Source organism: Triturus cristatus, chromosome 2_2 (assembly GCF_964204655.1).
Source record: "Triturus cristatus chromosome 2_2, aTriCri1.1, whole genome shotgun sequence".
Classification (NCBI taxonomy): Eukaryota; Metazoa; Chordata; class Amphibia; order Caudata; family Salamandridae; genus Triturus; species Triturus cristatus.
This window is the reverse complement of record NC_140582.1, coordinates 203,945,717-203,961,652: the sequence shown is the minus strand read 5'-3', so window position 1 is coordinate 203,961,652 and position 15,936 is coordinate 203,945,717. Positions and strand designations below refer to the sequence as shown.

General features: G+C 45.8%; 1 protein-coding gene across 2 annotated transcripts in view; it reads left to right on the top strand.

Moving 5' to 3' along the window:
- PKD2 (polycystin 2, transient receptor potential cation channel) overlaps positions 1-15,936 on the top strand; it is a 156,588-nt gene that overhangs the window by 119,820 nt on the left and 20,832 nt on the right. For both annotated transcript variants that reach the window (XM_085641181.1, XM_085641180.1), the window contains exons 6-11: positions 1,173-1,401; positions 10,512-10,682; positions 11,764-11,945; positions 12,363-12,483; positions 13,859-13,957; positions 15,502-15,623. In XM_085641181.1, coding sequence (XP_085497307.1) covers positions 1,173-1,401; positions 10,512-10,682; positions 11,764-11,945; positions 12,363-12,483; positions 13,859-13,957; positions 15,502-15,623 — 924 coding nt within the window. The remainder of the gene's footprint in view (positions 1-1,172; positions 1,402-10,511; positions 10,683-11,763; positions 11,946-12,362; positions 12,484-13,858; positions 13,958-15,501; positions 15,624-15,936) is intronic.

The window sequence follows — 15,936 nt, the reverse complement described above, 5'->3', positions numbered from 1 at the left end:
TGTGGATGATGAATAAACTAGGCGCATGGGAAAGACTGTTCCCAGGTCAAGAAAGTATCAGTCTATTGTGAATAGGTGGCTTTTGGTAGTTCATTTTTCCCAAATGGCAACAATTGCTTCACGTTCAGGGACATTGGCACCTCGCAGTCATCTTTTGGTAGGGCAAAATAGTCAACTTTAAGCAAAGAAACACAAAATCGTAATTAATACATAGAAATGATTAAAACAGTGTTATTCCCTTGCTAATACCCTTATGTGTATGTATTTAGCTAGCCATATGCAACATCCAAAGCCGTTCATGCTGGTTTATTTAAGCGCAAATCACATTAACACAGCTTAAGCAAAACATACAACTTTAATATGCGTACAAACTTAGTTCACTTATTATTTTAGCCATGCAAATGCATTCCCACGTGTATTCTCTTGGTTAATAAGCTTGGTGTAATTTCATCACATCACTCAATTATTCATTACACTTAGTTATTATTCGTTTTAATATAGACTTGTATAAATGGATCGGGTATATGAAAAAGAAACATTTTACCCGCTCCATCAGTATCAGGGCGTCTTTAGCATATAAGGATAAAACATTTAATTTCACAAAAGTATTTCTTGGTTATTTTTCGTGTTACACTTCTGCCTTGCACCACATTAGTGTGCCTCTGCAATGAGATATAGACATAACTGAACCTAACCCTGGAGCCAAACAGAATGTCTAGCCTGCATAGTTAGAGCTTTATATTTATAAGGCCAGTTGAGACCATGCTGTTTGTCACATCTCTAAGCAATGCTGTCTTTTTTACCTACAACACTATGCTCTCTGGGACTATAAGTATTGGGCTACAGTTCTTAGCATGTGTAGGAGGTGGCTGGAGCTGTCACAGTTGGCACGGTGCCACTTGGAAGCTATGAATAAGTTAAGAAAATGTTTGGCCGAAGCCCTAATTATTGGAAGCAAACACTCTGTGGTCGGCATTCAACAGCTGGATCCTCCAGAAATAGCCTACTGGGTGATTGAGGTTCGACAGGACATGTACATGGGCAAGTGCTTAAATCGCTGTCTTGCAAAATAGGTTCTAAGAGTGTGGTAATTTGGATGCGTCTTTCTATTGCTTGGAACCAATTATTAACACTTCTTGCTGTGATTTAGAATTGTGTTGTCTTCTCCACAGGTTGTTGGTTGAGTTCCCAGCCACCGGTGGCCTGCTCACATCCTGGCAGTTTCAGACGGTCAAGCTGATCCATTACATCTCCCCTTTCGATATTGTCCTTGCAATCTGCGAAATCGCTTTCTGCCTCTTCGTTGCATACTACATAGTGGAAGAAATTCTGGAAATCCGCACCCACCAGTTGCATTACTTCCGGGGCGTGTGGAATTGTCTGGATATTGTCATCATTGTGGTGAGTATTTGCGGCAGTCTGATAAAGAACAATCACCTCAGTGTGGTTGGCCCACTGATACAGAATCACAACACACCACATAGGAAATACTCAAGCTAAATAAATAAAGGCTGATCTGCTTCTGCCATGACAAAGTGATAGTTACTATACACGGGTATTGTGAGGATAGGTACTCTACATTGGTATTGTGAGAATAGGTACCCTACACAGTGAATATGAATATAAATACATATAGCTTTTGCATCCTACTTAGTCCGCATAGTAAGAATGGACCTGGACTTCCCTCTTGTTTTAAAAACATTGCTCTGTTTATTGTGTTGTGGAAACCAACAAACCAAGAGATGATCATTGGGTAAAGGTCTTGGTATCTCGTGAGCCCTGAAATGGGATCCCCCTCATTTGAAGATTTGATTTGCAAGGCATTTATGCATTGAGGAATTAAATGATAGTACATCTTTACAGTTTCCTTGATGATGTCTTTTGCAGTTTGAGAACTCGCAATTGGCCTACATTGCTTGGGATATGGTCCGTCTGGATCTACTGTATAAATGGCTGCTGATGTGATAGCATCTCTGTAAAAATCATTGTGCTTTTATTTCTATGGTTACTTTTTAAGGGCCCAAGGAAGAAGACTATTTAATTTATTTTTCACAAGCCTAACTGTTGGACTTTGCCGTCCAGCCTTTTTGAATTCATGATGTTGAGTAGTAATAAAATATATTACGGGATGTTTTTCTATTCTTCCCTGTAAAAAGTAATATTTTTGTCTGCCATGTAAGGCTTGTGTAAAACCTTTGACCGCGATGTATCCTTGAGGGGAAATATTTATTCTCACTCATATAATCCTGAAAAGTTCAATTTGCAGCTGATGGCATGTTGAGAAGTATGTTACACTGCTTCAATTGTGTGATGGAAGATAATTTTATTTATTTATCTATGTTCATGTGAGTGTTTCCCTAAAGCACAGGGACACACTGTACTGGAATTGGATATATACTTACATATGCAAGCCATGTAGCATGCATGCAGTCTGAGGTTAGGCAGTCTGTCGAGTGTAGCTGATCAACATAAATTATCCCATAGAACGACGGCGGGCGGGGGTAATGTTGAGGAAGGACGATTGTAATACTTGTACATCAACTGTGTGTGTTGTACTTCTCTGTTTGGCAGTAGCTTACACTGATGCTTTGCTGCAATTCTTTAAATACTTTCTTGGATCACGTAATCCTGTCCACCACTGCTCCCCTGATCTGGAGTGGACACACAGCAAGGGTGAAGAGACGGGGAAGATTGGAAGAAACTAGTCATTTTGAGGGTTTCTTTTTGTAGCCTATTGTAAGAAGGTTTCCTTTAGTCCACAGTGTTTTTCCAACCAGGATACCGACGTGGTGTGCACAGTAAATATTCACCATCCGTATTATTGGGCTGTAGTATCTCTTGGACTAGAAATGGCAAGTATTAATATTTCTATAGGCTTATTATTGGTAGAATTTCCAAAGGCATGAATTTGGACCAAAACTGAAGCATTATTTTTTTCATTTGCTCCACAGAGGGCATTTGTGGAGAACACTTAAGTTTAGTGCTGGAACATGTTGTGATAAAATGCCTTGCAAATTTGCAGCTTAATTTTTCTGATGTATATTAATTTAAATGAATTTCTACAAAATATTTGCCATATTAATGTTTGCCGGTGATCAGCTTCACATGGTATAATAAAAATTGTCAGACCTCCCCCTGTCCCCGCCAAATGTAGTGACCCGTCCATAAGAGTCCTGTACCTTTCAGATTGTAAAAGGTCTTCCAAGAAGAATGTGGGTGGATATCTTGAAGGATGGCCAGGCTAGATGGTCGTGGTTCCTGCCGCCACAGGGGCTTCTGGCACCCATTTTATGCCCCAACTCTTTTGCATCTTGTTCCAGTGTAGTTTCGAAGCAGGAGAGAACAATTAGGAAATGTGTTCTCATTTGCATTAGGTATTTGTGATCTCGGAAGTCCTGTTAATGGTATGACACTGTTTTTAGAGCTTAGAACCACATGTACAAAGCCATTTACAGTTTCAATGTGTGCGACTCACAAAGCCACCTTGTTAGTGACCACAAAATGGCTTTGCAGCTTTGCAGTAAATAGTAAATCTATTTTGTGAGTCTTAAAAGCATTTCAAACTCGCAAAATGGGTTTACCGATGGATACCGATTCGCACTTAGAAGGGAGGAGTAAAAGGGTTGATTCATTATGGAATGAATCCATGGTTTGCAACTCATTTGAGGTCATAAACCATTGATCAGTTGCCGAGACCTCAAAGGAGAGGTTTATCTGATCCGCATAGAGGATGGTGTCCCACTCAGAAAACCTTTCCATTTGTGAATTGTGTCTGCAGCCTCTGAGGGAGCAGCCATTGGTCCAGCTGTTATACTCAGTCTAAAATTGTGTTTTCCCCTTAAATGTATGATTTCTTTTTAACCTTATTTTTTTTTTTTTTTTTTTTTTTTTATAAAATTTTTATTGAACAATAATTCGGTTACAAGCACGGGCCTACAACCACCAGGGCCGGCCGCTAGGTACAGAATGAAATATACATTTATCAAGGCTGCAGTCAAGTCCCGGGGCGCAGCCCCGTAGTGGCTCCGGATAGTTCTAAAGGAACAGGAGACTTAAGTCCAACAGACACAAAAACTAAAAGAAAAACAAAAGGCGAGGCATAAGGGCAAACAGTGCGGGTCAGGCTTCCTCCGGGGAACTCCAGTGCAGACCATTAAGCAGCCGGCAAAAGGAAGGAGTACCGGGAGGCTGGGGACGGGGGGGGGGGGGTCAAGGGAGATGAACGTCCATATGTAGTTATTCCAAAAGGTGCCAGGAACCATCAAGGGTCAGGGGGACATGGCGATATTAGTGTCCACCAGGGGGGGCGTACAGATACCCCCGCGATACGCATTCCATTGCCCCCAGATTCTACCCCACGCCCCCGGCTTACCACGGGCCACATACACAGTCTTCTCCCTGAACATACACCAGTCCATATTCTCCTTCCATACTGACACGGTGGGCGGCCGTTGGGCGCCCCAAAGCTGCGCTATATCTCTCTTGGCAATCATGTTCCCCAGGGCCGCCCACCGAGTCTGAGCCGCGCTGTAATCATTGGGCTCCCACACATTCAGGACACAGCGACGCACCTCCGGCAGCAGCACAACCCCAGTGACCTGTCCCATAACCGTATGGACCCGGCGCCAGTAGTCCGCCACCTCGCGGCACTCCCACAGGATATGGAGAAAGGTGGCGCTGAGCCCACAACCCCGCTTACAGAGCCCGTCGTCGGAGAATCCCATCGAGACCAAGCGAGGACCCGTCACATAGACCCGGTGAAGAATCTTGAGCTGTACCAACCGGAGACGGGCTGGAATGGCGACCTCCTTGGGGGACGACAGTGCAGACTGCCAGTCCTCGTCGTCCAATTCCACCCCATCCCCCATCCAAGCCTCCCGGAGGCGCACAAAGAGGTCAGCCCGATGATTAATCAGTTTTTTATAAGTTAAAGAAATGGTACTGTCAGGGACATGTCCGTCAAGTATGCGGTCCTCGAGGGGCGAGGAAACCGGGATCTTGGTCCCCTCCCCAAAGACCGAGAGCAGGGCGTGTCGAACCTGGGCATAGCGGAAGAACTCCCTGTCCGTAAGCTCGTATTCGGCCTGGAGCGCCGCGAAAGTCTTAACCGTGCCCTTATGCCACAGGTCTCCCACTTTGCTGATACCAATCGTATCCCACTGGTCAAACCCCTTCGTAGTCCAGAGGCTGCCCAGGCGGTCGGAGGCAAACAAAGGAGTAGCACATGTTAGTCGCTCACTCCAGCCCGTGGCCGCAGTGGCAGCCCTCCAGGTCCGCACCGCAATCTTAGTAGGACCCGTAAGGGTCCGGCCAGCCGAGCGGGAGTAAAGTGCCCTGTTATAGTTCCCGCCGGGAAGCAGGAACTTGTCCATCTCATACGCCGGATTCAAGCCAGGCGCATACGTGGCATGGTTAATGGCCGATAGCTGCGAGGCCCAATAGTACCTGCGAATGTCAGGAAGCGCGATGCCCCCGTCGTACCAGGGGAGAGTAAGCTTAGCAAGAGCAATACGCGCCCGCCCGTCCCACACCAGTCTCCTCTGCAGGCTCTCCACCTCCCGAAAGTAGGCCACCGGGATAACGTCGAAGGAGTTCTGGAGTGCATAGAGGAACCTGGGAAGGGACATCATTTTGAACAGCGCGGCCCGACCCAGCGGGGACAGGGGCAGCCTGCACCACCGGGCCGTGTCCTCTCGCAATCGCCGGAGTGGACGCAGGAGATTCTGCTCATAGCGAGCCACCGGGTCCAGCGAAACGTATATCCCCAGGTACTTAAAGCCGCTCAGGGATATTTGGATCGGAAGCCGAGGCGGCAGGAGAGGAGGACCACCAGAGATGGGATAGACGCAGGATTTAGACCAATTGATCGTGAGACCCGAATTGTTCCCAAAGGAAGTCAGAACGTCAAAGAGGACGTTAAGCGACTGCCGCGGTGAGGTGAGATACAGGAGAATATCGTCCGCATACAGCGAGACCCGATCTTCGAAGCCCGGGGCCCACCGGATCCCCCTAAGCGAGGGCTCCCAGCGGAGCCAAGCAGCGAGTGGCTCCAGGGCGAGAGCAAAGAGCAAAGGGGACAACGGGCACCCCTGCCTCGTGCCCCTGCCGAGGGCAAAGGGCCGAGAGACGCGCCCATTCACCACCACCTGAGCCATGGGTCCCGTGTAAAGAAGCTTCACCCAGCCAATAAATCCTTCCCCAAAGCCAAATTTAGCCAAGACAGCCCAGAGGAATGGCCACTCGATGGTGTCAAAAGCCATCGTGGCATCCAAAGAAACCAGCACGGCCGGTTCGGAGAGGAGCTCCGCCCTGGCCAGGGCGCCGTGAAGACGCCGCAAGTTAAGAGCGGTGTTGCGGTGCGGGATGAAGCCGCATTGGTCCGGATGAATAAGATCGCACACGACGCTCAACAAACGATTGGCAAGGACTTTCGCCAGGATTTTAGGCTCTGCATTTAGCAGTGAAATAGGCCGGTAAGAAGTACAGCGGTCTCGCGGCTTGCCCTCCTTGGGGATCACGACTATCGTGGCCAAACGCTGGTCAGCCGGAAGGGAACCCGCCGCAAGAGACTCACGGAACATGCGACTGAGGAAGGGCGCAAGCTTATCAGGGCGCAATTTATATAGCTCAATGGGCAGCCCGTTGGGACCCATAGCCTTGCCCGAGCGAAGGGAGCGGATCGCGGTCGCTATTTCATCCGCCGACAAGGGGGCGTCCAGCCGCTCACGGTCCTCAACGGACAGGCCGGGCAAGGCAATATCCCTCAGTAGAAGGCGAGAGTCGTCCTCATCTCTGTCAGTCACTGGGGAGTACACAGCCCGGAGGTGGTCGGCGAAACATTCCACAATCTCATCCGGCTCAGTCACACACACACCTTCCGCAGCACGCAACTCCGGGACCACACGATTCACTCTCTCCTTTTTGTCCAGCCACGCAATCAACTTTCCCGCCTTGTCCCCGGCGTCGTACAGTCGACCCTGCTGCTCCCTATACATAGTTTTGGCCGCGTCAGTGACCAGGGACCTATATTCAAACTGTTTCAGGCTAAGGGCATGGAGCCCGTCCGGAGTGACATTCGCCTCCAAGGCCGACTCCAGCCCCGAGATGTCAGTCTCCAGCCTCACCACTGCCTCACTCTTGACCTTCTTAGCCACCACTATCTGGGAGAGGGCGTGTCCGCGGATCACGGTTTTAAAGGCTTCCCACAGGGACATTGCAGATGACACCGACCCCTCGTTATCAAGGAAGTATTGGTCCATAGCCTTAACCAGGCTGTCGCGAGTCGTAGGGTCTCGCAGGTACCATGGGTTAATGGGAGCGATCCGCCCTGCAGACCGCGACCCGGTGTCAAAAAGAAGCCACAGCGGAGAATGGTCGGAGATACCCCGCGCCAGGTGCCTGACCTCTCTAATCCGACCAGTCTGCGCCGCGGGCATAAGGAAGTAGTCTAACCTAGAGAGACTCCCATGCGCCCCCGAGTGAAAGGTGAACTGACATTGGGTCGGATGCATTAATCTCCAGCTATCCACCAGGCCGAAGGTCTCCAACATCCCACCCAGCCATGCCTGGGCAGCGGGGAGGGTCCTTGGCGGGTGACGATCCAGTTCACCCGAAACCACAGAATTAAAGTCCCCGCCCATGAGCAGGAGGCTGTCCGGAAGGTCAAGCAGCATTCGACCCAAGTCAGTGAAGTTGGAGTTCTGGAGGCCCGGGGGGGACGTAGACTGAAACCAGGGTAAGGGGCTGCCCCTCCCACCTCCCAATCAAACACACATAGCGCCCTCTGTCATCCGAGACTATCTTAGTGATCTCCACCGGAAGGGAGGTTCGCAGGAGAATGCCCACCCCCCTGGAACCAGTTGTGAAACCAGAATGGGCTACGAGGCGGTATCCCCCCCTGTTCATTGCATGACAAACATTACCAACCAGATGCGTCTCCTGGAGAAACACCACATCAGGAGTCAAACGACGCAAATATTGCAGCACTACACCCCGCTTGATACGGTCCCCCAACCCATTGACGTTCCATGACATAAGCCTCAACCCGTCCCCCCCCATCCCCTCCAATAGATCAAGGGTCCCCCAGCCTGCAGCACAGTTCCCAGATGTGAACAAAAATCAATACCTCGCCCTGTAAACAAAAAACACACAACAAAACAACCCCTCCTCCCCCCCAACCCCACCCCAAGTCCAACTCCCCCCACCCTGCACCCCTGCGGGCCAAAAAACCCCCCCAACTTGCAGTGTGCCTGTCGCCCCACTAACCCCATTCTACGAAAAGACCCCGGAGGAGGAAAGGGACCCGTCCCCGCCCGCCCCCCTCACAGGTCCTGGTGAAACACAATATACAAAAGAAGTAAGACCCAACTGAACAGTGCAAAACGTCAAAATCAAGGACCAAAAGTCATTCTAAAGGGGACCCGTCACCTGCGGTGCCCGCAGAGGGTCCGGGACGGCCACCTCCGTCCGGCAGCGAGTCCAGCCAGTCACTTGCGGCCACAGGAGAGTCAAAAAAGGCTGTCCGATCCCCATGTTCCACTCGGAGTTTTGCAGGGTAGAGCATCGAATACTTTAGGCCCAGCTCGCGGAGACGACGCTTCACCCCTTGGAATCCCATCCGCTGTTTCTGGACCAGTTGCGTGAAGTCCGGGTAAAAATTGATGGTCGAGTTCTCGTGACGAACCGGGCCGTGGGTCCGTGAGGCCTGCAGAATAGCGTCGCGGTCCCTGTAGTGGAATAGTTTGGCCACGATAGGCGTCGGGGGGGGCCCCCGGCCGTGGCCGACCGCCCGGAACTCGATGGGCCCGCTCCACGGCAAAGAACTTACTTAGGCCAGCCGGGGACAACTGTTGCAGGATAAGTTCCTCGACCACGAGGTCAACCGGGCGGCCGTCGGAGGACTCCGGTACACCTATGACGCGGATGTTGTTGCGTCGGGCCCGTCCCTCGAAGTCCTCAAGCCGCCGGGCCATATGATCGTTGACCACCCTGATGTCTCCAAGCGCGGCCCGCAGATCCGACACCTCCGCACCGAGGGTGGAGGTCCGCGCATCGAGGGCCTGGACCCTCTCGTTAGCTTTGGAGAGGTCGGCCCGGATCAGGGTGACATCAATCGCGACGGTGTCGATCTTACGGGCCAGGGCCTCGTATTGCGTGGCGATGGTTTCCTTGATGCCAGCAATGGCGCCCATAATGTCCTGCAGGGAAAGTTCCGTAGAGACGTTCGTGCCTCCCCCTGCAGCGTCCGGGGGGAGGCCAGCAGCGCCAGGGGACCCTCTGCCCTGGGTGTAGCGGTCCATGTTGTTGCTCTGGACCGCTCCCCCGCGGAGGGAGGCCTTGGTCTTGCGCCCCTCGGGACCCCCTTTGCCCCCCATGTGAACACGGTCACTCAAGGGGACCTCCAATCAAGAGGTGTAAGGGCACCAGCAAGAAGACCTCAAAATGTCGGTATAGGGGGTCCGAGGCGATAGGCACTCTAGTGGCAGGTGGAGGAAAACCTCGTGCAGAGGCCCAGGAAGCACCTCGCCACCCCGAGCGCACCCGCCAGCTGGTCTCCTGAAGTCCAAAACCGAAACCGAAAGTGGTGGATCGGCAACTGGCACCGCGCTGAAGCCGCTGTTGTTCAATCGCAGCCCGGCCCCACGGGTCACCTTCACCCCGGTCACCTCCGTCGGGTGGGTCCCAAAAGTTCCGACGACGACAACTCAGGATTCCCAGGTCCGAGTTGATTTTTGAAAAGAGATATGTGCTCAGCTGGTCTTCATCTCCCAGATTCCATAAACCACATCAGGATATTCTCAGGATAAATTCCGAGGAGCAGAAAGGGTCCGGGGAGCCCTGTGCTCACGCGACCATCTTGGATGCGCGCTAGGCTCCTCCCCCTCTTTTTAACCTTATTGTTCCAATATAATTGTATGTCCTCATCTCCCTCTTCCCCGTTGTCTACCCACATGGTATGTTCTATTCAGTTTGGAACGTTGCCCAATGGCTTTTTTCCTCTGTGTGAGAAGAGCTTGAGACTGAATAAACCGATTAACTTTTTTTCTACCTTGTTGACTCCTTACCAGCCCCCCTAGTTTTGCAAAACAGGAAACTTTTGTTTCCATTTTTTTTTCACAGCAGCACCTGTACCTATAAAGAAAACATGAAATAAAAATAATAAAAGTTTACTGTTTGGGAATTGAAACACAGAAATGGTGGTATGCTGTTCCTTGCAGGCTGCAGTTCCTGTGTTTGTTGCCAATCACATAAGGTTTCAAATAGTGCCCTGCCTATTTAATATTCATTATGCTAGTGGTTCTGCGACCTGCGATTTTGCAGTGAGACCTATTAATACATGTCACAATGCAAAATTAGAGGCTATTCACAAGACTTCTGTGTGTATTTTGCTTCCAATTTTTCAAAAGTCTTTTATTACGTGTCCCTTAGTTATCTAACCATGACACGCCTACTCGGATAACATATAAAACATTCTTTAAATCCTTCTCTGTAAATGTTTCCTTGTACCTCAGCTCTCCGTAGTATCCATAGCAATCAACATCCACCGAGTGTCGACTATCAGTGGACTTCTGAAAAATCTGTTGGAGGAGCAGACCACCTTCCCTAATTTTGAACCACTGGCATATTGGCAAATTCAATTCAACAATGTTGCAGCAGTTACTGTTTTCTTTGCATGGGTTAAGGTATGGATTTTCTTTGTAACAATATCTAGTTTAGATGTTCCCAAATTGTGTCGTCATGTAAAATTCATTGTTTTCTGCTTTTGGGTGACCCATTTGCGACTGCTGTTCGACTGTAAATTAATCGGCAATAGTTGTATTATAATTTTTTTACATTTGTTTACATTCTATAGTGCATTACCCAGTAGAAATGGTAGGAAATGAAATATGCAGTCACAAAGGGCATTTAGGAGTAGTAAAGTTAGGGATCCTAACTTTTTAGGAGTCGTAAAAATAGGATTTCTAACTTTACTATCCTAAATGCCCTTTGTGAATACCGAAAGTCGTAAAGTTAGGATTTTGTCTCCGATTACTTTTGTGAATTGGGCCCATAATTATCACTGAAGGTAGTAGGACGGGTTATTCTAGTCTCATTGTAAATGCCTGTAAAATCCACCTCCATCCCAGTTTTTGTCCGCTTCTACATCATAAGTTGTTGAATGACTTAATATGGCCATTTCATACCTAGACTACTTTGTCAGCTCCTCCATTTTTGTCATACCCTCTAGGAATTTCCATCTCCAGTCCCAAGATATAAGACCCTTAGCAATTACCTCAACAAAAGTGGCTCCTTGATCCTAAGATACTTAACCGGAAGCTCCTTAGAGTGGCCTTTATTGAAATCTGATACTGATCTCGGCTCAGTCGTTTTGGATTAAATCTGTCGTCATCTGTTATGACAAATAACAGTCCACCAAGGGGACACCTACACAAGATGGTCAAAAAGCAATATATTGTGTGTTATCTTTGAAAACTTTTATTAGGTTATTTGGGTACCAATAGGAAAGATTGGTAAAGCAGCTGTGTGGGCCTAAAGTGTGAAGGAACAACTATACCAGTATCTGAGCATAACGTTAGTCCACACAGAGTGAATTGTCTTTTGTACACGTGTAACAATTGTATTGAGACAGTGTGTCCCATGCCCTTAAGAAGAGACTGTAGATCATTCTGCTTTTGTAATAACTTGCAGGCCTGTTCTCCCACTTGAATATAAATCTGAGGTTCCAGAAACATTTTTGCTAAATGTAACTTGTTTCTCTGCCAGCTCTTCAAATTCATCAATTTCAACAGAACGATGAGCCAGCTGTCTACCACCATGTCGCGCTGTGCCAAAGACATTCTCGGCTTTGCCATTATGTTTTTCATTATTTTCTTAGCGTACGCCCAGCTGGCCTTCCTCGTGTTTGGAACTCAGATAGATGACTTCAGCACTTTCCAGGATTGCATGTAAGCAATGTTGCAGTAGAACAAAATGTTGTTGGGTCGGGTATATACTTGAGTTCTGATTACCTTAGTGTCAGATGGTGTCCCAAATAATTCTCGAGTCTTTCATTGTATAACTGCATTACAGTTCAATATTTTTCTTTTGCGGATAATTCTACAACAGTAGCTTGGGGGATTAAGAAGAGTATTATGTTTTTGTGATATTGTAAGCATAGGACAAATGCTCCTTTGTTAGGTTACTCAAATGTGAAGCATATTAAAGAACTGAGGTAGAAGAATGCCACAACTGTTTTCATCTTCCCTCTCGAAGTAGATTGTGTCTGTTGGTAACTTGGTCTCCCTGCAAAATTACTGTAAATACAGGTGTACCATTCCATGCTTCATTTTATGTGAATTTATTTTTTCCACTTTCTCTTTTAGTTTTACTCAGTTCCGCATCATTTTGGGGGATTTCAATTTTACTGAAGTTGAAGAAGCCAATCGAATTTTGGGACCAATTTATTTCACTTCTTTTGTGTTCTTTATGTTCTTCATTCTTTTGGTATGTACTTTGTTCATTTTTTTTAATTTTACATCCATTTCATTAACTATCCAGTACACTTTTGACTCTGATGCAGCGTCTCAGCCTTACTGTTTGGTTTTATTTTCAAAGCAAGTCTGTGGTGTACATAAGGTCTACATGTGCCTTTCATGTTGAGACATGTGTCCAATAAACATTAGCATGTAATTTATAAATGTATGTGGCAACAGTATCAGAAGTGAGTGGAGTTTTGCAACTGTATTAATTTTCGATTATGGAAACATTAAAATCTTTAGCTTTCTTCTAATATTATCAAAGTGCAATACTTACTATTGCTTCCATTTCAGGCTCTTCATTAAATCATGCTTGGCTGGAGGCTGTAAAGTTTTGGTTACTGGTTATTAAATATATGCATCATGTTCATCATTGTGGCCTGTATATAGTCTTATTTTTGAGCTATTCAGTATTTTGATGCGATGGGAGGCCATTGTTGGGACCGAAAGTAGTACATGCATAAGCCGGTTCTTGGCAGCCAGTGCTGAGACTATGGAGCAGGAAAATACAATTCTACCTGTGTGTCATTACAATGTCTTTTACAATGGTAGGATCCTTGAGTTCTGAATGTTAGATACCCGAGAAGTCCAGACTATTAACTGACATAGTTCATAATATTAGTTGAACAGTATAACCAGTGACCAATTGGACACGTATGTTAATGGTCCGGGACAAGTGACAATAAAAAAGTGGGGACTGGTCATGACAATATTTAGTCTATCTTTACTTCCGGCTAAAAAGATAGCGATAAGTGATCTGCTGAGAGCCTAACAGAAGTCCTTCAATCAAAGGTGCACATGCAGTTTGATATTTTGATCAGTCACCTATTTTGTAGATCTCTGTTTAGGGTTCAGTGGCAAACAATAGATTTGATGTTAATTTGTGATATCACCAATCTGTAGAAGAAACAACTCCGTCCTTGGTGGATGAGGTCAAAAGCACTGGCACTTATCAGGCTCTTATTAAAATGTATTCATATTGCTTTTCATAAATATCTGGCCTCATTTGTACATCTCAGAAGCGAAGAGCCTGGCCAAGTACTTTGCCCAGATGTTGGCTTGTGACTGCCGCTTTGTGATTCATTTATCAAGAAGCCTTTCCCTCTAGTCAGTAACCCCCATTTTGCTGAGAATGTAGTTTTATCCCCCACACTTTTACCTTGAACCCTTGATTTATTAATTGCTTAACAGTCCTCAACAATGTTAGTGATATACGTGGTGTGCCCCAAAGCTTTGTTTATGTCTCTCTCAAATGAAAAACATTGTATCTCGTTGCTGCCCTATATTTTTTTATACATTGTCTATGTATGACTAAAGCAGAAATTGTTTATTTTTATGACCAGAACATGTTCTTGGCCATTATTAATGACACCTATTCGGAGGTCAAAACAGACATGGCGCAACAGAAGAATGAAATGGAACTTACTGACCTGATAAGAAAGGTAAGACCTGGCCCTCTCATGAACTGAAAATGTCCTGGACCAGCGGTTCTTAACCTTTTGACTTGTGTATGTCCACTTAATCATTACTGGAATTCAGGGACATCCCCCCACCCCTATTGAGTCATTATTGGAAGTGGCAGGTCCCCAGCCTAACCAATTTATAAGATTTGAACCTCAAAACAAAACACAAAAACAAGTACACACCAAACAAATGCTCAAATATAGAAAGTTGTTCATTGTACTTCTTTATTTGTATGTACTTTATTAATTTAAATGTATTCATTCTAAAATGATTTAATTTTGTAAAACAGTTGCAGAAACCTGAGTAGGCCTCGTGGACCCCAACGGGTCATCAGACCACTGGTTAAGAACCTCTGCCCTGGAGGATATTTGGAGCATGTTTATTCTTTCACAGCTCAACAAACTATGGTTACAATAATTAGTATGATGAAGCTAATTCATGGAAATCAAAAAGTGAGAGTTTTAGAGGAGTTAAGAGAAACAATTCAAACTGTGTGTTTGCTTGGCACATGCAATGTGTTATGATTTGTCTGGGTGTGTGTGAAGAGTAGCATTAGGTGTGAGATGAATCATGTTTTTAAAAAAATGCATTAACAATTTTGTATTTGTAATTTTCTATGTATTTGCATCTGTTACATTTACTTTTTATATTGTGGGTTGTGTATGTGTCTGCAGGGTTTGCAGTAATAACTTTTGTACATTTATTTCATTTTTGAAATATTTGTGTTTTATTAGTTATACTGCTTTATTTTCAATATTTGTGCCGTGTGATGAACATGCATGGATGCATTGTTGAAATGTATTACTATTTTATAATACATTTTATTTTACATTTTTACTACAATGTATCCATGGTGTCTGCAAGTATGACCATTTTTTTCTTTTATTCATTTTTATTGTTTTAGTCGTTGGTAGTATTATTTGCCTCTCTTGATTTGTATGTGATCCCCTTGCTGTACCTTTGAGTGGCCATATGTTGTGTGGTGACTTAGTCCAAGAATCGGCTAAAGTAGTTTTGAGCCTATTTCTGCTGTAGATGAGTAGAGTAAACATGGTGTACATAATTAATTGAAACTGACAACCTTTTATTGGTTTTAGGCACCAGGTCACAAAGACAATTTTGAGTACATCAGGCAATGACCCAGTAGTACAGCTTCATGTACTCTTGACGTACTTCTGGAATTTATAAGTACTAATTGAGTAAATCATTGTACGTCAAGCCTTTTTAGATTTGGGCCCATACTATAAGACAGCCATAGGCAGAAATCTCCAGCTGCACCTTAGTCAATTTGTTTTTAGTAATAACTGAAGTAGTACTGCTGAAGTAATATTCCACATACTTTAACTGCCTTTGTGAATTGTCGCAAATGTGCACTCTAGATAGGGAATAGCTGGAATCTTCAGGTTTATTAATGCAAAAGGAAATCTGTGAAGTACTCAACTAATAATTCCACACCTTGCCATTTCATCAACTATGACCAAAGATGATGTAGTAATTACACAATTGGATGTTGACTCTTTAGGGCTGCAGCAAGGCCATGATCAAACTGAAACTGAAAAAGACAACAGTGGATGACATATCGGAAAGTCTGCGCCAGGGTGGAGGGAAGTTAAACTTTGATGAACTGCGGCAGGATCTTAAAGGGTATGTGTGCAGCTGATCATCCTAACAAAGCTTGCTGAGAGGATTGTTTGATTGTCACAGTCAATGAGCTTGTTTAATATTTTGATCTCGTTCAGTAATCCGCCTTTCTAAAATGTCCATATTTCTATTTTGCCATTGACCTCTATTCTGCTGCGCTGTAGCAGTGTGTTTTGCATGTGTCTGCAGTCATAAAACATTGTGTTAAATCAGATGTTTATTGCATAACAGGGAGATTTAACCTTGGTCTATGAGAAAATATATTAGTGGTTAAAGCATTTTTACTAATTCGCCTATTCTAAATCAAGTAAATAAA